Genomic DNA, 23706 nt, shown 5'->3' on the forward strand with positions numbered 1-23706 from the left:
GATTGTTTAGCCTTAATTAAAACCTACGTCGCTCCTAAACAGTACATAGGGCCCGAGCAAAGCCGGGCTGAACTGCTAGTATATATAAAAAGAGGTTTGTGTTTATCATAACCTTTTTACGCAAGTAGAAACCATGTAGAATATCTGCATGAATATCATTACGCGTAATAGTTAACTAAAGATGAGTATTCAATAAGAAAAAACTGAAAAAACTAATAGAGAATTAATTAAAATTAGTGTTTAAAAGAATACACAAGTTAGCAGATAAATGGAATTCCACGACTATATATAACAAAGTTGTATTTTCTTTTTAAATAAATAGAAAAATGTTTAATATAAATATCAATACCCAAAAAAAAATTCATAAGAGTATAAATTTCATTAAATTAAAATCATTCCGAAGAAGCATTTTCAAAGCAAAGACTACTTTTTCATGTAGAGTTTCAAAATTAAATAAAAATTACTTAGGTATTAATAAGAAAGGACTTTTCCTCGCTATATATACCGGCATCACTTCCGCTTATTAGGAAGCGGAAGTGAAAATGAAATAAGTTTATGTAATTTAACGCAAGCGGTTTTTGGCTGTGATCAATGGTTAGGGTTACGGTTAGGGTTGAACCGTTAATATAAAAGTACCATTACATAACTTTAAAATTTTCCTGCCGCTAAAATTAAAAAATATCGCTTTTTCTTTGCAAACTACAATTCTCACCTGTGCTTGGAACTTCCCTTGGTACTTCTGTAGGTGTTAACCTTGGTCTTTGCCTCGGTCTTTCCCTGGTTCTTTCCGTTGGTGATATGACAGTTGGTTTGGGTCGTTCACCTTTGCAAGCCGAATGGCAGGCCTGTTGGGTCTCAAATCGATTGGCGTTGCCACCGCAACCGCCATACCAAAATTGAACGCAATTTCCAGAAGAGGCATCATAAGACCATCGGGCTTTGTAATCACCACATGTACCTTTTTCCTGCGGCAGGGTGCAGACCTCTTTAAACGGGAAGAAAAATGGAAACATTTATTTATTGCAATATGTAAACCTTTTTGTACTCCAGCATTTGAAAGTCAACACAAAATCTATCACTACAATTATATAAATGCAACGTTGTCTGTGTATGTGTATGAATTTATTCCTTATAGACTCTGAAACGGCTGAACAGATTTTCTTTAAAATTTACAAAACTGGTAGTGATCTTAGTTAAGTTTTGTCTCAGAATATCCTCGATAATTACCGATAATCGATAATCGAAAATTTTAATTTATCGATCATCAATAAAGCCATTTTTCTATGTCGTCGATTAGCAACAACGATAGAACAACGGACTGTGAATATTCTACTGTAAGTAAGTTGATAGCGTGTTCCTTTTTTTTTTGTTTGGTTGTTTTTGTTTTTTTTGTTTTTACATAACGTGGTCTGTAGGTTCAAACTCATAACGTAAATTTCTTAATTTATATTCATTAACTGCAAAGAATTGTATAAGAATTGAAAATTTACGTGCTTTTGTTTTTTTTGTTGTTTTTTTGTTTGTTGTTTTGTTGTTGTTTTTTTTTTTTTTTTTTTGCATAATGTATTCTGTAGGTTCAAACCCCGCACGTAAATTTCTTAATGTTTCTTTTTTTTTGGAGGGGGGGTCCTAAAATAGAAGAAAGTTTATATAAAATAATTGTATAAAACAGTAGTTTCTCTAGAGGGCAATGTAGAATAACATGTATTTTTTTTTCACAAAGGCATCACCACATTATCAAGACCAAGAGGCCACTCAAGGATAAGGGTTAAAGAGTGTACAGTAGAAATTGGTCAATATAGTAATCATTAGTAATGAAAATTTGGTAAATTTGATAACTTATATGGAACGGCTCATCAAGAACTTATTTACTTTAGACTTGAACACAACCATATTGTAGTCAGCCGGAAAGCAGGAAAACGGAAGACAATTCCACAGGCGTACAGTTCTAAGAAAGAAGCTTTGTTCATGGAATCTACGTTTAGATTTAGGCACAGATAAAGAGTGGGGGAAATTATTGATAGTGTTTACAGCTAGACGAGTGTTTCTTGTGAAAGTATGGCGAGGGGGGACCATAGATTGAAGCTCAGTTGAACACTTTCCATGAAAATAACGATACATCAGAGACAAACTCGCAACATCTCTTCTGTGAGATAGAGGTTGCAAGGAGGAGAAAAGGACATCTCCTACGAGGCTACGAAGTCTATTTTGAACTCTATCAAGGCAGGACAAGTCCTTTCTAGCAGCTCCTGCCCAGATGTGGCAACAGTATTCCATCCTTGGACGTACCTGGCTCTTATATAGATAGAGAATAGCATCAGCAGTGAGATATCTACCGGATCGATAGAAAGATCCCACCATTTTTCCAGCGGCCTTGGCAACAGATTTGATATACGTGTTCCATTTAAGATCAGGAGTAATGGTCAAGCTCAGAAGCTTGTCAAAACTTGAGGCCTCCTGAAGACGAGAGCCATTCATTTTAATTGATGACAAATGTGGATTAGAATGTTGATGATGTAAAGAGAGAAGCTTGGTTTTAGATGCATTAAAAGTAACCAGCCACTCCTTTCCCCATTGTACTATGTGCTCAAGATCAGAGGAGAGAGAATTGGAGAGAACTTGGTCGTTTACTGTCTTAGATGTGGTACCATAAATGGTAGTGTCGTCAGCATAAATGTCTACAAATGATGTAAGGATATGATTTGGAAGATCATTAATGTAGATCAGGAAAATTTTGGACTACTATACTGCATGGAGGCATGTGAAGCTTCCTCCTGAGCGATTTCACGGATTTTGATGACAATAAAAATATAGGAGTGTGAAATATTCGTTGATCATCATTCAATCCCGGGCAACGTCGGTTAGGATCAATATAATATAATAATATAATAATCTATAAAGATTATATATATGTATGTATATATATATTTCATATATATATATATATATATATATATATATATATATATATATATATATTATATCTCTTTTGTGTTCTTACATTCTTTTATTTAAATTACGTTGAGTTTCTCTTACGTATATTCTTCCACAATCAAGGCAGGGTATGGAATATATTCCGGCTTTGGTGTTAGTGTTGCTATTAGTCATAATTTTACGTGTTAGATCCCTAATTGTTAAAGAGTTTAGTTTTGTTATTTGAATGCCTGTCTTATTTAGGTTCTTATAGATTGTGTCGTTGTTTTTATTAGTTGGTAATGTTAATTGCCTGTCGTGTGTCTGGATATTTAGGGAAACAATACACTCAACGCCATATATTATATATATACATTATATATATATATATATATATATATATATATTATATATATTATATATATTGTATATATATACATTATATATATATTATATATATTGTATGTATATATATATATATATATATATATATATATATATATATATATGTTATATATATATAATTATATGTACATACATATATATATACATAGGCGGCCAAATCAAATATGGAATATCATGATCTTTCAGGAACCTCTTGACATTGCCAGCTGTGTGAATAAGAGCATTATCCTGCATGAAGATGGTATTATCATCCAAATTCCGACCTAAGTAGGGTAGAAAATGCACATATTAATGTACTTGGTCGAATTAATTCGACCTTGCAAGCGAACTATATGTCCTGGACTATTGGTACTTATAATCCCCATACAAAAACTGAACCTCCACCACCTTACAGCGTTGAAACTGAGCACCTATGATTAAATTCTTCGTCTTTCCTTCGACGAAGGTACTGCCTACCATCACGGCCTAACCTAGCGAACTTGCTTTCGCCGCTAAAAGCGTCATGATCTTCATTGCATCTGACGAAGTCCAGACAGCGCTTTCTATTCTTTACAGAAATCATTGGCTTGCGTCTTGCAACATATCCTTTAAAATTAAATTCCTTTAATCTGTTCTTGACAGTAGAAAGAGAGCACTTTTTAACAAGATTGCACTGTTTTAGATTTGGGGAGCCGTTTCAAATCTCTTTCTTAGGCTGCGTATCTTGATAGCATTGTCTTCCCTGTTAGAAATAACTCTAGTACGGCCAAATTTAGGGGCATCACGAAGACTGCCGGTGTTTTGGTGCTTTTGCACAGTCTTTCGTACGGTTTTTTCATCATATTTCAATCTGCGGCCAATTTCTTGATTGAATAAACCAGAATGGTGGATATTAATGAGCTCCTGACGATCACTAAGTCGTGTCATATGAACTAAATGTAACGTTGTATAACTTAGAACAGCAACAATTACGATTAGAGATGTTTTGTTGCCTGTTGGTGGATATTTTAAACTGATTTAAGGGCGATAATTAAATTTGGTTTTAAGCGAATTTGTTGCTGCGGACTTTCTTTTTGCCTCCTCAATTTGCAGTTATTTCTTTAATTGACGTGAACACTAGAATATTTCAATTAAAAGTCAAATATGAACAAGTAAAATTATAGAGAAATAAAAGGCAAAGCAAATGAGGTATAGGTTGTTTAAACAGTTACATTACATTTAGCTTAAATTCGCAGTTTTTGAAAAAATTACAAGTGCAGACTTTCTTTTTGCCGGTACTGTATATAAACAAAACATTTTTAAAAAGAAAAAGTTAAAGAGATATCTTAAATTAATTTTTAAAATGATTAATTAAAACAAGTTAAATGAAAAAAAAAGTATGGTTAATGTAGAACTAAAAGTAATAAAATATTTATATACGTAATTGTTTTGGTTGCAAGGTTGAACAATAATTAGTAAGGAAATACAATGAAGACGCAAACAACAAGATAACGCAATAATAAGTGTATTAAAGAAAAGGTATATTTACAATATGTACAAATGACGGTGTCGAGTCAGAGAGTCTTGGTGGGAGGACATGTACGCTCTTCGGCGTCACTTCCGGTGGCATTTGAGTAAGACACACCAAGGCCAACCTAGGCTTGCCATTTATAGTGTTATGTTATTCGCATATGCAAATAAGTAGTTGCCACCACAACAGTAATAAAATAAAATTTAAAGGTGTGTAAAATTTAAGTCTAATTAACAAACGTTACTGCCGGGACCTAAACCAATAGATTAAGCAATTAATCTAAGATAAATATAAATACATACGTTATAGATTTTACAGTTATCAATATTATCTAAGTAAGTATAGAGACTAATTATTAATCATAAAATAATAAAATATTAAATAAAATATCTTTTATTAAGGCATGTCAAAATGAATATAATGCATTAACACGGGATTTTCAACTGGGTGACTTTACTTGAAAATTCAAAGATGACGTAATAAAAAGAAAAAAAATAGTAATTGCAATTTTGTAATCATGTCCATATGCAGTTATTTTCTTTCAAAATTGATAAGTGTTTTTTTTTTCTGGTGATTTTAGGGCGAAATAAATTTTTGATTGGTATAAAAATTAAATGAATGATTTTGCGCTAGGAAACAGGTGTTGTCAAGAATGTTGCATGTCAACATACTTCAAGGGATAAATAGTAAGATGGTCAACATCATGAAGTTTGGAACATAGACTTTTGTCATTTATTTTTTATATGCTCTGTAATTATATCGAGCTTCATAAATTAAAGTATTGGTATAAATAAAAGGTGAAATATAAATAATTGAAGAAACATATTTACAAACACACACACACACACACACATACACATATATATATATATATATATATATATATATATATATATATATATATCAGGTTGGTGCAAAAATAATGCCGTTTTAAAAAACAGTCACAACTAAGTTTATCTCCTCAAAAACTGAAAATGGTCCTGAATCATTTTTAATTTTTTAATTTTGAATTTTTCTTGCCTGATGAGATCTATTATAATCGAAATGGTCTGCACATCGTAGTAAGATATGAATGTATTTACATAAATAATAATTATATTAACAATAATAATAATAATAATAATATATATAGCTCTCATTAATGGCTACATATGTGCATACATGTTTCTGTAATCACCCGCGTTGGGGGATTACGTCTTCAGGCCAAGAATTACCGTCGAAAGTTGTATAAATAAAATTAATATACCTGCTCTGTTCACTCATTGAGCACTATTTTGGTAGACACATGTTGTTTCATTGGATATACTTCTAGGAAACTAAACTCTACTGGCTATATATATATATATATATATATATATATATATATATATAGCTCTCTACTAACGAGAGACACTGTAGAGCTTATCAGGCAATGCTTTGGCGACAACATTATCTCTCGCTATGACAATTTCAAATGGTCACCGCGTTTCCCAGACTTGACTAACACCGACTTTTTCTTGTGAGGATATATAAAAGAAAGAGTCTATGTTAACAAACCCCGACGCCTGCAAGAATTGAAAGAAAACATCAGGAAAGAAATAAGGAAGTTAAATCGTAATCCAGAGTTTCTGAAATCTGTCATGATTAATGTTTTGGAAAGAGTACAAATATGCGAAGCTTAAAAGACATTTTTTTGTATAAATAAAGTTTGTTTGAATTTTGCATTTTTTTATATAAGAATTTCGCAATGTTTTAGTCAGATTGTGTTAAAATTACAGAAATATATCATCAAAAATAAAGAATCTATTTAGGTTCAAAATCCTTCAGTGATTTTTGGACACCCTGTATATTTATTGTAGGAGACAATAAATATACAGGGTGTTGGTGACGGTTTTGAATGGTTTAATGGTAGGAGAGAAATGGAATTCGATGGGATGATTCTTCTGAGTCCCAAGTCGTCAACTAACAAAAGCATCCTTTGTGACTACCTGAAACGTACCTTTTGGGACGGCATTGTCATTGTAGTCACCCACAAAAGGCGTTTTATCGTCCATTTTCTTTTCACTGGATTGACCTGATTCTCATTACACCTGTGTAATATTTTGCCGAAAATCACCTTTTAAATGACATACTTTTAACTTATCTTCTTTTTGACAATTGATCAAGTTTGTTGCTTATTTACGTAGCTGCTCTTTTCAGGTTCATAATTTTCATTCAAACAACCTTTTGGTACATTTGATAATTATTTGAGTTTTATTGCAGGTGTACGTTTTTACAAAATTATTTCTCATTACACGCGCCATAGATATCTAAAAATGCGGTGTTTTCTTTCTGTTTTCCTTTTTTGCTTCTGTACCTATTTATACGTTTTTTCGTTGTTTCTTTTTAACGCTTTCCAGTTTGAGACGTTTTCTTTTTTAATTCTTTTGCACTTTACCGATTGAGATGTCATTCTATATGAATGGAAATAATAGTGTGAACACTGACGAAGCCTCATTTTTAACGGCAGGTGTAGTAAATAAAAAAATAAGATGAAACGTCCTGTAGTTTTCAAATATTGTTACGGCCGTTTTCCTTATCTTTCTGGATTTTTTTTACTTTTGATTATAACTTCTATTTGGTTTAATAATATTAAGAAAAGAAGAGTCTTTTTCCGTAATATTAATTCTCAATGTAAACTAAAGAAAGGAATATGTTATTTCTTTTATTTATTTATTGAAATCATAGTACACGTCCCAGGACCGATAAAATTTTTGCACCACTTTTGTCGTCTTTACGAATAATAATACTTGGTCTTAAATCTATAATCCTTATTTTATTTTCAATCAAAAAGCCTTGCTTGATTTTGATTCTAAAAATGTCTAAAATTAAAGAATTAAGCTTACGGGGTCTTAAGCAGAAAGAGAACCAGTCGTATTCAGCCGGAGTTCAATGTTACACGGCTGAAGTGAAAGTAACAAGTGAAATAAAATTGTGATGGAAAAAAGTTGAGAGTACTGAAAACTGGGGCGATAATTTTTTTCAAAGAACGAAGAAAGAAGAGTTAAATATTTTATAATGAAAACTTACCCTGTCTCTCTTTCGCTACGGAAACAGTCGGGACAGTTTCGGGTAACACGCGTGTTGCAACAGAAGGACATCCTGCATATCTTTCTCCTCTGGCAGCGTTTACACCATCAGGACAACATCCGTATTCAGACTCTTGGCACCCGGTCCTACACCCATAATATTCTGGTCCACGTGCAGCATTTACGCCATCAGGACAACATCCGTATACAGATTGTTGGCATTCAGTCCTACACCCATAATACTCCGGCCCACGAGCAGCATTTACGCCATCAGGGCAGCACCCGTATTCGGACGCTTCACACCCGGTTCTACATCCATAATATTCTGGTCCACGTGCAGCATTCACACCATCAGGACAGCATCCATATTCAGACTCTTGGCATTCAGTCCTACAGCCATAATACTCCGGCCCACGAGCAGCATTTACGCCATCAGGGCAGCACCCGTATTCGGACGTTTCACACCCGGTTCTACATCCATAATAATTGGGTCCGCGTGCAGCATTCACACCGTCAGGACAGCATCCGTATTCAGATGATTGGCACCCTGTTCTACACCCATAATACTCCGGTCCGCGTGCGGCATTAACGCCATCAGGACAGCATCCGTATTCAGTCGCCTGACAACCGCTCTGACATCCGTAATAATCCGGGCCGCGTGCTGCATTAACACCGTCAGGACAACATCCATAATCAGACTCTTGGCAGCCTGTTCTACATCCATAGTACGCTGGCCCGCGCGCTGCATTTATACCATCGGGACAACATCCGTATTCAGTCTCTTTGCAACCGGCTCGTCTCTCAGGGCATCCGGCTTGTTCAGGACCGGAAGCAGCAGTTCGCCTGTCGGAACAACATCCGTACAAAGACTCCCAACATGGAACCTGAAAAGACAAAAACATACGAAACATGCATGTAAATAGATGGATTATATCATTTATTGACTGATGTTGTATCGTCTTTAATGTGGAATATGTATCATTCCTGATTACTCTTCACTTAGTCCAGGGTTTACTATGTCGTAAATGTATCTACCCTACTACTTAATTGGCAATTATGTGAGGCTCGCTGTTTGTTTGTAAATAAACAGGAAGCTCGAGCACTGTAAAAGCAGTGGGCGAGTGTTTATTAAAATAGGCATTTGCTGAGGTCATTTGAGAGCACTAATCCCATGAGCCGGTGAGTGGAATTGCCGAATATCAACGCGATGGTTGTAGGTCCAATACCCGGCTAGGGAAAGAAAGATGCTAGTCTAGCCGCAATGATGAATTGTGATACAACGAAACAGTACTGTATCTGGATGACTATATATATATATATATATATATATATATATATATATATATATATATTGTTTACAGAAAGTTTTTAGATGGGACAAGTCATTCGTACCATCGGTTTCAATCCCGATAGTTAGGACCGTTTCAAATACCCACATCAAGCTCTCTTCAGCCAAGAATCATCTCATCAGATAACTCAATGACGTGATCCATATAAAAATGTCTGTAAACAAAATATAAATACCCTCTTATTTAAGGATTTTCCTTATAATTGAGCACTCTGCTGGATTTCTTTTTCGAAAAAAACTAATTACATGTGTGTGGGTGTCTGTATCTGTGTGTGTGTGTGTGTGTGTGTGTGTGTGTGTGTGTGTGTGTGTGTGTGTGTGTGTGTGTGTGTGTGTGTGTGTGTAATTATATATTAATATATATATTCCAAGATCCAGAGTTTTATTAATCTTCACAATCAGTTCTTTCAACATATCAAAACTTCGGCACATTTTACAGATTGTTTTGTTGACGTAAAACAATCATTATACGTATATTAATATATAGATTTTTTTCATTAATCATTAGAAAAAATAGAATTGTTTTTCTTAGAAAGAAATAAGCATGGTCATATAATGTTGGAAATGAAACGTGTAGAAGGATTCACATCGTGCGTTTATTTACGTTGCCATCTTTGTTTTAAAGGTCATATAGATAGATAGATAGATAGATAGATAGATAGATAGATAGATAGATAGATAGATAAAAGTAGGGGGTAAACTACGGGAAGGTCTCTACCTGTTAAAGGTTATTAGAGAGCAGAAACATAAGTGAACTTTCTTATAACATACCTCTCTTGGAACTGATGTTTCGAGGCAGCTGTGTTCGTTACACACTTTCATTTTGGTTGGACTTCGACCCATTGTGTCTTCGCAGTATTTATCTTCCACTGTTATGCGTCCTGCCGGTGTAACGTGTTCGCAGATCGATATTAATGACATCTCACCACCCCCACACTCTTTGCTACACTCGCTCCAGCTGCCGTCGACCCAATAGCTGAAAAACAGAAATTCTTATATCAGATACCCATTGAGATGGCGGGTCATTGGATATGATTATCGCATGGAAGAATAAAAATTAAAGAACAAGATAAAATTTGAAAAGAAATCGTCATAAAAACAAAGCAGCGTTTATAATTTAGGCTGGTGGCACTGTCATACGATGTGGCTGGCAGAATAAAATACACATTTTCATAGACTAGCAGCGAACGATAAAATTGAATATAAGATCGGGAGATGAGATCTGATAAGCGACTTCAAAATGAGGAGTGAATGCTAACGTTTGGTCTCTTATCTAGCAATACGTCATACAACACCGACGTGTAAAAATAGTGCTCTTAGAGAACACCTCCGACCTAGGATAGTAATTTGAAGCGACGGTTCATCAAATATTTTTCTGGTGACATTCTGTGGCTAATAGAATAAACTAAATAACTCCCTAGAATATTTGCCAAGCAATAAAATTGAATATATATTGTGTAATGAGCAATGAAGAAAACGAGATCTCGCGAGCGACATCCCAAGACGAGAAATGAATAATGACCATGTAACATAGTCTTGTTAAAACTTACGCCACCAGGGGTGTTTAAATGTGACGTAATTTTAAGCAACAGTTCATGAAATATTTTCCTTATATTGACAAGGGATTAATTAAAGAAATCAAATAGTTATTTATGTTTATTATGTTTGTATTTTTCACCACAAACAAGGCACAGTGTCACTTAGACGTAAGGGGCTACTGATTGGGACCAAATCCGCAGGGATACTATTTAGGGAGTTGAGCAGCAATATGTCTATTTGCACTACAATTGAACTTCTGCATGTCAGTAAAGTCAGGGAAGCAGGGATCCAGGAGGGAATTCCAAAGTCTAGTAGTTGAAGAGAAGTTTCAATAGAAGGCTTTCCAACATCTAAGGATTTCTATACTGTGGGGTGGGATTTTACTGCTTATTTACGTTGAGAGAGATACAAGAGCCTTGAGTTTGTTGGAGCACATTCCATTAAAACACTTGTAAAACAGGTACAGTGATGCAACATTTCAACGATGAGACAGAGGTTGGAGTTTGGTTGATAGTACGGGTCCAATATCAAGATTTCTGCGGATAAAGCACCCTGTGTCAACAAATATTATATCTTAATGAACAGTGAAATACAAATAAAGATGCTGCGAAGATAGGCGATACTTCTTTCTTCGTGTGTCTGACATTAAGCGGAATCTACATTACAGAATTTGTTTCCAAAAACACGTTATGATGAGACTGCTTCTCTACGGATTATAACATAATTATCTTCAAAGCTAATATCAGTAAATACGTACGTGTGTGATACATACATGAGAGTTCATCGTTCAAAATCGCAGACCTAACATTCACAGACAACACGAATGGAAACAAATACATTGAAGGCTGCTACAAATAAGGTGGGCTCTCTCTACCGTGTTAGAAAAGTACACACACCAAAGAGTATCTTATATATTTACAAAACATATATCGCCCATGCATGGAGTATTGTTGCAATATCTAGGCTGTTGCATCCACTCACTTTTAGACAGGGTAGAACAAAGAGTTTCGAATCTATTAGTTCCCGCCCTATCGGCCAAGCTTCAACCTCTGTCCCATCGCCACACTGCCGTATCCTTGTGCCTGTATTACAAGTATTGTTATGGACTGTACTCTGATGAACTCACAGCACTTTTACCCCCACTCCCACTCCGACGTACATACTTCCGACTAACCTGACAAGTTGCCAAAAGCCACCCTTTTTACTGTTAAAATCGATTAAATCTTAATGCCGGAAAGTTTTTTTACTCTAATAGTTTTATTTCTCGAACTGGTAGACTTTGGAATTCCTTTCCTGTTTCATGTTTCCCTGACTGTACTAACTTGCAGAAGTTTAAATGTAATGTAAACAAATAGTAAAAGTAAAAGTAAAAATGAGCCAATCTACTACTTACTATGAAGCATCACACGGCATTTCACATTTTTTCATATCATCAGGTTTTTCAGAGTCGACACATTTCCCTTCGACTGGGATTCTTTTATCCATATTATAACACAAAACTGCACGACGCTGTACACCTGCAAAAATTGTATAAAAATAAAGTGAGTGATTGTGTCGCAATGATTAGCGATGCATTAGCGAGTTCTTTTTAAGCTATGATGTCATTTTCCTTAACACAAGATGGGAACAAGATGCTAAACAGTAAGGTAGACTAGGCTGTAAACCCTTTGTAATTTTAGAGAGTACTAGCATTTCAGCCCGGCGTTGCCCGGGTGTTTGGAGGTGTATGCTGAGCAAAAAAAAAAAAAAAAGCGGTCAATTTTTTTTAACTTTGACCCCTATTATGACTCCTTAACATTTATTGTTTTGGGCTCAAATCAAGTTATTAAGTTATATCCATGTCAAAGGAACCTATATCTTAAATTTCAAGTGTTTAGACCAAAAATTGTCGGAGGAGTTTGGTAAAGTTCTCGAAGGTCAAATCGTTGAACTTTGACCCCTTAACAGCCAAATTACTGGCCGAAAACGGATTACAAAGATTTTCCCAAAAGTCAGTACCCTGTATATCAAATTTCGAGTCTGTAGATTAAAAAATGACAGTTATTGCGTAGGGAAATGTATACAGACACACAGACAGACAGACAGACAGACAGACACGTTCACTTTATAGATATATAGATAACACACGTGTCATATGTTTAGTTAAATAACCTGTTCGTCCGGTAAGACAAATTACGCACTGAACATTTAACTAGTGATGATGTAGCAACTATAATAAAACACCTTCCCAAAATAATCTGAATTTTTAAAGAGGAAAACAGAAATATTAAAATAAATTATAAAGCACAATAAAAACAATTATGATACTTCACTAAACTAAATCCGTTCCCTCAACCAATACAACTACACAATGCATAAGCTTGCGGATAAACAAATACACTTGAGAGAACTTGAATGCCTACTAGACACTATCCACGAGTATCTCAGCTATCTATATACAGGGACAACCTGGCATGAGGATATTTTTCCTTTCAAGTTAATTCTGACAAAATATTCAAAATCATATAGTATTGGCAGCCCAAATAAGACCGCATCTGTATAGCTAACCCACACTGGCCTTTACGACGAATAGTGCACCTTCTTCAAGTGACCTTAAGTAACTCCACCAGACTAGATGAATTCATATCCTGGAATTCAGTAAAGCCAAAGGACCAAAAGAAAGATGACATAACATATTTAAATAGTCAATTGAGGAACGGGAACTAATGTTCTCAATTTATTTACTAATTTGGTTTGTGAGAGGTAAACTTTAATAGAATATTCAAGTATATATATGGAGAGATCAAGTGTTAGCCCCAGGAAGCACTTGATTTCTGAAAACTTCAACTGAAGTAGAATAAAACCAGTGCGAGAAACAAACTAATAGAATATACAAACCACTGAAACCACACCATTTTATGGCACTAAACTTCAACACACACATAAACATACACAAACGCCCGCGTAAATCATCCATAAAATTTCAAATCGATTTATTATTATATCATTTGATAATAACTTATACCAAAAGCAAGATATCGGATTTGAAATTGTTACAAGAAATATGTATAAGCAGAAAATCATCATTTAATCGCGGAATCAAAATGAATAACGGAGAAATCTTTTATTCGTCATAAAAACAACATAGAAAAATTAGAAACCTAATCATCATTCACACGTAAAGAATATGTCGTAATAGTCATTAGAGCATGTTTTAACGACAACAAAATATCCATGCTGTAAAGAGTTTCTTTCAAATTTTGCATTTATATCTATCCATCTATCTATCTATCCATATATATATATATATATATATATATATATAGAGAGAGAGAGAGAGAGAGAGAGAGAGATAGACACAGAGAGAGAGAGAGAGAGAGAGATGTTGTTTGGTTTGGTTTTAGCGATATGTTTTGAATGAATTCAATTATTTACGAAAGTGCAATTTTACCTAAATGCGAGCTGGGAATAATTTTCCTTTTAACCAATTTGATACCACCACGTGGGAAGCGGTATATATATAATTCTCCACTGACACATGTTTCGTCGTCTACGACTCATCAGAGTGGCTGAATCTAATTTCAAAATAATATATATATATATATATATATACGCGCGGATAAAAGGTTTAGGCGCATTACCGCAGGGTCCCGATTTCGAATCTCGCTAGATTCAGCTACTCTGATGAGTCGTAGACTACGAAACACGTGTCAGTGAATAATTATATTTTAAAAACAATATGTATGCCGCTCCTCATGTGGGGGTACAAAGTTGGTTAAAGGGAAAATTATTCCCAACTCGCATTTAGGCAGAAATGCACTTTCGTAAATAATTGAATTTATTCAAAGCGTATCGCAAAAACAAAAATAAATAACATCTATATATATATATATATATATATATATATATATATATATATATATATATATATATGTGTGTGTGTGTGTGTGTGTGTGTGTGTGTGTGTAATTATAATTAAATAATAATTATTCTTTTATACCTACAGATACTAGTGCTTCATGCTTAAGCAATCATCAGTGTAAGATAACAATTCCTGCCGGTCATGGAGATTCGAAAACAGCCACGAAGATATATCTGACTCCATTTGCTAAGCCTTTACCTACAGGCTATCAAACAATTGCCACTAGATAATGCAAGGAATTAATAACTTATAAACGCTTAAATCGGGTGCAGATATCAGACAATCCAGAGTGTTCGAGGTAATATATATATACACACACACACACACACACACACATATATATATATATATATATATATATATATATATATATATATATATATATATATTTACACAGTGGTCACCACTTATCAAGGCCCGGAAGCCACTCAGGGATAAGGGTTATTGCAAGTACGTACATTACGTTAGTGTGGAGATTTGATGAAGTGTTTACTTAAGGGGGCGGTTCATTAGGAATTTGTTAACGTTGGACTTGAACACATCAAGAGTTGTAGTCAGATGGGAAGCAGGCAGATACGTCCAAGGATGGAATACCTTTGCCACATCTGGGCAGGAGCTGCTAGAAAGGACTTGTCCTTCCTTGATAGAGTTCAGAATAGACTTGTGGGAGATGTCCTTTTCTCTTGGCTTCAACCTCTGCCTCACAGAAGAGATGTTGCGAGTTTGTCTCTGCTTTATCGTTATTTTCATGAAAAGTGTTCGACTGAGCTTCAATCTATGGCCCCCCTAGCCAAACTTTCACAAGAAACACTCGTCTAGCTGAAAACACTATCAATAATTCCCCCACTCTTTATCTGTGCCTAAACCTAAACGTAGATTTCATGATCAAAGCTTTTTTCTTAGAACTGCACGCCTGTGGAATTGTCTTCCGTTTTCCTGCTTTCCAGCTGTCTATAATATGGTTGTCTTCAAGTCCAACGTGAACAAGTTTCTGATGAGCCGTTCCACTTAAGTTAACAAATTTACCGAACTTCCATTACTATCGATTACTATATTGTCCTTTTGACTACTCTACACTCTTTAACCCTTATCATTGAGTGGACTCTCGGCCTTCATAAGTGGTGACGCCTATGTAAAAAAAAAACAAACAAAAAAAACAGTTGTCACCCACTTAAGCGAATATGATCTTCTCAGTAACAAAGAATACGGATTTTTGTAATAGATATTATATATCATTTAAACTGTTGATTGAAATTCTGTTTCATTGCGAAAGCTCGACACATCAAAGGCCTTCGATAGAACTTGGCACAAATGTTTGCTTCACAAACTCGTTAGCTTTGGAATACCTGAAAATTTTATCCACACTATCAACTCTTTTCTCTTTGGTAGATCTATAAAAGCTCAAGGATTTTTTCTAAGCCAAACCCTCTTCCCGATCTTCATAAATGATCTTACAACTTATATTCTGATATTATTCGTTGACATCGTTGCAGACGACACTACTTTCTATGGTAGAACTTTGAAGAGCATTGATGATCAAGATCCTTCTGACTTTCTGTACCCCAATTTGCAGCACATGACCCATTGGAGGGGAGATAAGTGGTTTGTTACTTTTAATACCTCTAAAATCAAGTTTCTCTCTTTTCACCACTAGAGCTCGGGCTTTCATTACCCCTTGATAAAATTAACGGTTCTTTCCTCGAGGAAGATTGCTCCTTTGTTGAGCTTCAGAATGTACCCTTATCCCAGCCCTAAAATGAAAGACTTGCATCACGTTGCTTAAATTGATGTAAAAATGTTCGGATCATCATATTACTTCGGAAAATTCCTAATCTTTTATGCAATCCTCTGTCTGTAAAAGAACCAGGTTCGTCGTATAATAGAGTACTGCTATCATATTTGTGGAGGTATCGCTCAGGGCACTCTTTCTTGCCTTGACAGATTACAGAACTGACATATACACTTTATCTTTTTTTACATAGGACAGCAGTTGTAATTCAACTGTTACAAAAGAGATTGCAATTTATAAATATGATATTGAAACAGAGACGCGATGTGTATTGTTATATAAGAAGTACTAACCTTCTCCACAAGAGGCCGAGCATTTTGTCCAAACACCGTGTTTCCATTTGTAATTAACCGTAGACCTTCTTGGTGGAGCATCCCCACTGGGAAGTGGAGTGTCGGCAGAAGGAATAAGAAAAGTTTTGGCAATTCGTACCCGTTTCTCGGGTTCTTCATGTTGTCGGCTGGAACGTGCTTTTGGGCTGGTTTCAGATGTCAAATATTTCCTCTTCGTTTTTCCCATCCGTTTACGCACCACGTGCTTGCTGAAATCACCCTTTCCTGGGATGTAATACTCGTAGTGTACTTGTGCAGGATCTCCTTTTCCGACAAGCTAGAAAAGAGAGGGTTAAGCAGGCGTCATTTTCATATGCATTATTTCTTAAAAGACAGAAGACGTTGGGTAAGACCAAACGAACTCGTTGGACCAGCAATCCAGAGTTAATAAAACGTATGCTACACACAAAAACACAAGAAAATGTCCCCAATATACACTGAAAGGGGGGGGGGAAGGAGGATGGATCAAAATTGAACTATTGGAAAACGACACAGAACAACGGATAATGAGTATATAAAAACAAATACGGAATTTCTGCATTTGTGGACTGAAATCTAATCCCCGAAAAGGAATATGCATTTACCTGAATAAAATGGGATGTGCTATTCATCTAATGATTCAAACGCTGTGCTCTGTTCTAACAGATAAGACGTCGGAAAATCAATGTTAGGTCGCAAACCACAATGCCGAAGATATCCAAGCAATTGGGCCAGTAACTGAGATAAAAGAACCCAGAATTGCCACCGGTAAATATGATCAACGGTTGGAAGAATGCGGCCGCGTTATATAAAAACATTGTATTGCATTGTATTGTGAAAAGTGATCGACGAAAACACAAGAAAAAAGACGATAGAGGAAGAGGACAGACCTTTGCAAGATTTTTTCTTTCTCATTTATTATTCATCTATTTTTTTTTAATTATTCATGCGTTTTATATACACACTTATTTAATTTTATTTAGTCATTTATATTTTTTGTATATACTTACTTAATTATTTCATTTTTTTTCTGTGGTTTATTTTCCTTTTTTTTTTTTCAATACAAGCGCGTCTTAATTGTGCAAGTGTTGAACTTTTGAACGTCACGTGAGACTGAGCCGTTGATCGAGGCGGGAAACGTTAAAATCATTAAACGTTCAGTTTTGTTTCTATTGAACATTTCAGTTAAATACAATTCAGATAATGGAGCCTCAAATTACTAAGGGGGCGATACGGGGAAAAAAAGCTACAGAGATGGCCCAGAAACGGTGCGTATACTCTCCTAATGACCAGTAATTATATGTATATCGGAATGATTTACCTAAAAAAACGATAAACTTTTTAATATACAAGTCTACAGAAAGAGATAGGCTCTGAATATTCTCTCTTGGTTACGTGCCATTATCTGGAGACAGAAATGAAATACCCCACAAGTTAAAACATCCGATTAATTTGCTTATATACATGTCTGCAAGTTAAGCTGTTTCTTCCAAACAGCAATGTCTTATGTTGGTTGCTCGCTTCATTACGAGTTTCTGCTACTGTTCCGGTAGAAAATATTATTCTATAATTCTTAAAAGATATTAATGCAATTCATTTGTATTGAAAAAGAAAGACCGTAGTTGAGGGAGTCATATATTTATTACGATTTTCGTAAAACAAAAATATAATGTTGGCTGGTTTGTCACACCATCGATCGCTCCATGTGGAGAAATTCCACCAACTAATTATTGCAACCAGGGGTAAATAAATTTTTTGTGATATTTCTTCCACACAGTGCCAAGCTATCCAACTTGAAGCTTTTATTTTTTTCAGAAGGCAGAATGAAAAGTTATATTTATATATAAGTTATATGTTTTAATTTCAGCGGCAATGGTTTTCTTGCTCAGCTAATTATTTCTCTGGGGAAAATTAATTAATGAAGCCAACCGTACAATGACGGTAATATCCATTCAGACAGCAATAAGACACAGATTTCAAGGATCTTAAAAAAAACATGAACTTATTAGAAACCACTGCTCGAACCAGGATATGTGATTATCGTATACTCAGGAGCTAGTGGATACGTACTTAGGACGATAGGATCATTCTCAGAGATGTTCACACGGCGCAGATGAACTAAGACACACTCATCGATGCAATCATGATAGTTGGTTGGTTGTTTGTTTTTGTTTTACGGCATATCAACCCTTTTCGGGTTATTTAATGCCGAATCCAAAGATTTTGAAGAAATTTTTTTAAATAGAATATATTTGTTGTTTTCAAGTCAGTTTCTATTTAACCCATAGTTGGGACCCTAACAAGTACTACCACTCCTGGTCAGAATGGACCTGGGAGCAATGGCAATTAAAGGGTGGCTCCATACTTCCCAAAGCCCGCAAGCTGGGGCCTCACCACTGGATATAGTTTAAGGTCATATCCAGGACCGAATCATGATAGTGTTGTAGATATAGAGAGGAGATGAAAAATAGTAAGGCAGAGAAGGGAAGACAGAAACCAATTCTGTTAGGTTTATTAGGTTTATAAAAAAAAGTTTCAATTGCTGTTTTTTTGTAGTTGTTCATCGGATGCGATGATGATGGACAGTCATCAATAAAAAAATAACAGCAATCGGAACGTTTTTGCTATCAAGCTAACAAGAAAGTTATTGCTGTTTTTAACTTTTAAATTAAGATAAACATATGTCGGCTCAAACAAAAATTTATTGACATAAGCACCATGAGAATGAACACATTTTTTTCCAACGCAAAACAAGTTCATGTTAGAAACGTAAAAATCTTGTGCAGAATCCAATAATTTTGGAAAAAAATCTTTTATGTTTCAAATTCCTCATATCTGTATGCGCGGTGCTTGGCGTTGTTATTTTGTAGAGGAAAAATTTGGTTTTAGATTTTGCAGAACATGATTGAGTTTTTTAAAACAAAAAAAAAATTACATCAGTGTTTAGTGAATTTTCTTGTGTCAAGAAGCCAGTATCTGCAGACAGCCTTATCTATTAATTAATTATTAATCACTTTTAAAAATGCGCAATGTTGAATATGTAGTGGATTGCAAGTGGGAAACGAAATCTAATGTGGATAACACATACGGAAATTTACAACTTTTTTCACAAGAAAAAATTTAACTAAAACGACATACCATGTATGCAAATGTAATAAATAATTAAAAAAAACAAAATAACGCACCACAAATGTAAGGGAATCTGTTGTTGGTCCTCGTGCAACCAAAAGCTGACCATCGGGGCCTTTCTGGTAACGGAACATCGTGCCGGCTGCAACGAATCTTTTATGATTCACCAATTTCCATTGGCTGTTCAAATAGAATTTACCCAGAAAATTTCTCACAGCTGAAAAAAAAATATTTAAAATTGACTGTAATTAACAAATTCTTACTTAATTATTGAAATACCGTTCACATGACTTGGCTAACTTAGTTAAAAACAAACACATGTGTAAATTGTGTTGCTATGGCGTGCCACCAAGACTCAAATATCACAAAAAGTTGATTTAATACAATGAATTGACAGACGGAGCTTTGATCAGCTTTGATTAGCATAGAACAGTTCTCGCAGTATTTCCTTGCATTTTAAATGCAACAGCTGTCATGAGATTTGGTCAAGATAATTTATTTTTGGTGCAATTGAAGTGATGATATTTAATTTGCATGAATATTTTAATTTTAGAATTTGTATTTTCATTTATTTTTAATTTGAATTTTTCATTTATATTTTATATAACAGCCAATGTTTTTATGACAGATATATTTCTGCTGCTGTTTTTGTAATAAATAATAAAATTTGTAATTTAATAAACCGATAACTAATTACATTTACATAATAATAATAATAATAAGAAGAAGAAGAAGAAGAAGAAGAAGAAGAAGAACAACAACAAGAACAACAACAACAACAACAACAATAACAACAACAACAAAGTTTGTTATATATTACTATCAGGGCGCCCGCTTATACGCTTAAATATGATATTTTAATTCATACAAATTTCGTATTATTTTAAAGCCAATTCTCTATTGATTTTATGTTATACCCAATATTTAATAGTTCCACCCCTGCGTGACTCAGTCGTAAGATACGCTTAAATATGATATTTTAATCCATGCAAATTTCGTATTAATTATTATAGAGCTAAATCTCTATTAATTATTATGTTGTACCCAATGTACAGTAATGATTTTAGAAGTAAAAAGCAAATATAACTTGGGCGCTATCAGCTAGAATCGAACCCAAAACATTTAGCGCTCCAGCCTTAGTCGTTACCGTTTGAGCTATCATCAGATGTATAAGAAATAGTTAAAAAATGAACCGACTTTAAAGTATAAACGTATATTTGTGAATGCGCACAAGAACACTTTGAGTCGATTTACATCTGTCAAGTTCCAATTTTTCGATTGGAACCTTTAGTAAATCTATTTATCGGCTAATGAGCCATAAAAGAATGGTTCACAAAAATGCAAACATTTGAACCGCCTCACGCCACTCTCTGACATTGCGTCTCTGAGGAGATGTACTTTGAAAAAATGGAGACAGATAGACATACAGACATAGTGAGTTTAATACATTAGATTTTTAAGGAGCACATTAAATAAACACATCAAAATATTGAATTTCAATGTATCCCTATAAATTAGTTTTGTGTGTTTAATTTTGATGTCTTGTCCAAATTATATGGAAGTGAAACTTCGCAGCTCAAAATTAGACAAGATTAGACGCGTTTGAATCCAAATGTCTTTAAAAAATTCTAGGGATCAAATAGAGCGATCGAATTAGCAACCAAGATGTCAGAGATCACACTAATCAACCGGTGGTATCGTCAATAACGACGTATAGGCTAAGCCGAAATATCTTAAGAAACAATTACTAACCAAGTGCTCCAATGAAACCTCGATGGAAAAAGGAAGAGACCCATAACGAACTGAAAGTAGGCAATCAAGAGAGACTTGATTGCAGCGGTTGGGAACTGGGCGGATTTTGTGGGTCTGGTTTTAGATTAAAGAAAAACGATGGCATACTTTGACTGTCTAAGTGTGTAATTTTAATCTCGAATTCTTTAACATACCCTGAAGTGACGTTCATAAAACAACATTATAGTACGTACATTATGAAATTATATAGTCACGACGAAAGATTCAACGAACAGAATTCGATCATTTTTAATCCAATAATATATATATATATACACATATATATATATATACAGTGATGATCATATTTATTGGCACGGTAAAATAAAAGTTAAATTTTGTCTAATAAATTCTAAAAAAGGGATTAAATTAAAGAAAATAACAAAGTATATTATGTATTTTTAACTGGCCTTTCCGATGCAGCAATCGGATTTTAGAAAAAATAAATAACAAAGGAACAACAAACATAATTGCAAAAAACCCTTGTTCAAAATTATTGGCACGGCTTTGTTTTTCTTTTAGTATCAGTATAATATCAATCAATTTCCGGTTTACGTGCTTTCTGAACTTTTTTATAGCCATATTATGCTTGTTTAACGCTAATTCAGTGAATAATTTTTTTCAGATAATTTTTAGATAGCGATTTATTTAAACTATTATAAGTGACTAAATTATAATTTTCAATCGCCATGGTTAAAACTAAGGAACACAGCGAAGACGTCAGGAAGCTTGTTGTAGCATGCCATACCAATGGGGAGGGCTATGATAAGATTTCAAAGAAGCTAAACCTTCCCAAATCCACTGTTAGAGCCATAATAAACAAGTTCAAATCGCAAGGCCACGTTATGAGTTTAGAGGGTAGAGGGAGGAAAAGGATTCTTTCTCCAAGAGATGAACGGAAAATTGTTCGACAAGTAAAACAAAACCCAATGATCTCTGTTGGGGAGATTGTTGATGAACAGAGCACCTCTGGAGTGAATGTATCTCGACATACAGTTGGTAGAGTTTTGAAGAGAGCTGGTTTAAAAGCATGTCGTCCGAGAAAGACTCCCTTATTGAAGCCTATGCACCTGAAAGCAAGGCTAGCCTTTGCAAAACGTCATATTGATAAAGATGTTGCATTCTGGAAACGTGTTCTATGGGCTGACGAAACGAAAATAGTTATTTGGCCTTAATAAAGTGTCTTATATTTACAGAAAATCTGGCGAAGCTTTCCTGCCTAAGAACACCATACCCACAGTGAAGCACGGTGGAGGCAGTTTGATGTTTTGGGGATCCTTTACTACCTCTGGACCAGGGCGACTTGTTAAGGTCACAGGTAGCATAAAAAAGGAAGATTATGTTAAAATATTGGATGAAAACCTGAAAGACTCTGCTAAAGAGCTCTCACTTGGTCGTCGTTGGTGGTTCATGCAAGATAATGACCCAAAGCATTCGGCTAAACTGACTAAGAAATGGCTTGAGGACAATCATATTAATGTTTTGGAGTGGCCATCACAAAGCCCAGACCTTAATCCAATTGAAAATTTATGGAGAACATTAAAATTGAGGGTAATGCAAAGGAAGCCTAAGAATCTTATTCAATTGGAGGATTATTGTCAGGAAGAGTGGGCTAAAATTACTACTGAAGAGTGCAACAACTTGGTTGTAAACTATGAAAAGCGACTGAGGAAGGTAATCAAGGCCAAAGGCTATGCAATTGATTATTAAATAAATCGTGCCAATAATTTTGAACAAGGGTTTTTTGCAATTATGTTTGTTGTTCCTTTGTTATTTACTTTTTCTAAAATCCGATCGCTGCATCGGAAAGGCCAGTTAAAAATACATAATATACTTTGTTATTTTCTTTAATTTAATCCCTTTTTTAGAATTTATTAGACAAAATTTAACTTTTATTTTACCGTGCCAATAAATATGATCATCACTGTATATACATATATATGTATATATATAAATATGTATATATATATATGTATATATATATATATATATATATATATATATATATATATATATATATATATATATATATATATAATGTTGT

The 23706-nt window shown here is 34.6% G+C and overlaps 1 protein-coding gene across 4 annotated transcripts in view; it reads right to left on the reverse strand.

The window, feature by feature from the left end:
* The window catches only part of LOC145278532 (uncharacterized), a 409834-nt gene that overhangs the window by 194900 nt on the left and 191228 nt on the right, over window positions 1-23706 (reverse strand). For all 4 annotated transcript variants that reach the window (XM_080130667.1, XM_080130669.1, XM_080130668.1 and 1 more), the window contains exons 9-14: window positions 19928-20088; window positions 16725-17040; window positions 12135-12258; window positions 9974-10178; window positions 7856-8738; window positions 713-985 (exon numbers count right to left, since the gene is read on the reverse strand). In XM_080130667.1, coding sequence (XP_079986793.1) covers window positions 713-985; window positions 7856-8738; window positions 9974-10178; window positions 12135-12258; window positions 16725-17040; window positions 19928-20088 — 1962 coding nt within the window. The remainder of the gene's footprint in view (window positions 1-712; window positions 986-7855; window positions 8739-9973; window positions 10179-12134; window positions 12259-16724; window positions 17041-19927; window positions 20089-23706) is intronic.

This window comes from Euprymna scolopes, chromosome 1, assembly GCF_053919585.1.
Source record: "Euprymna scolopes isolate OS-2025 chromosome 1, ASM5391958v1, whole genome shotgun sequence".
In the NCBI taxonomy this organism is placed as follows: Eukaryota; Metazoa; Mollusca; class Cephalopoda; order Sepiida; family Sepiolidae; genus Euprymna; species Euprymna scolopes.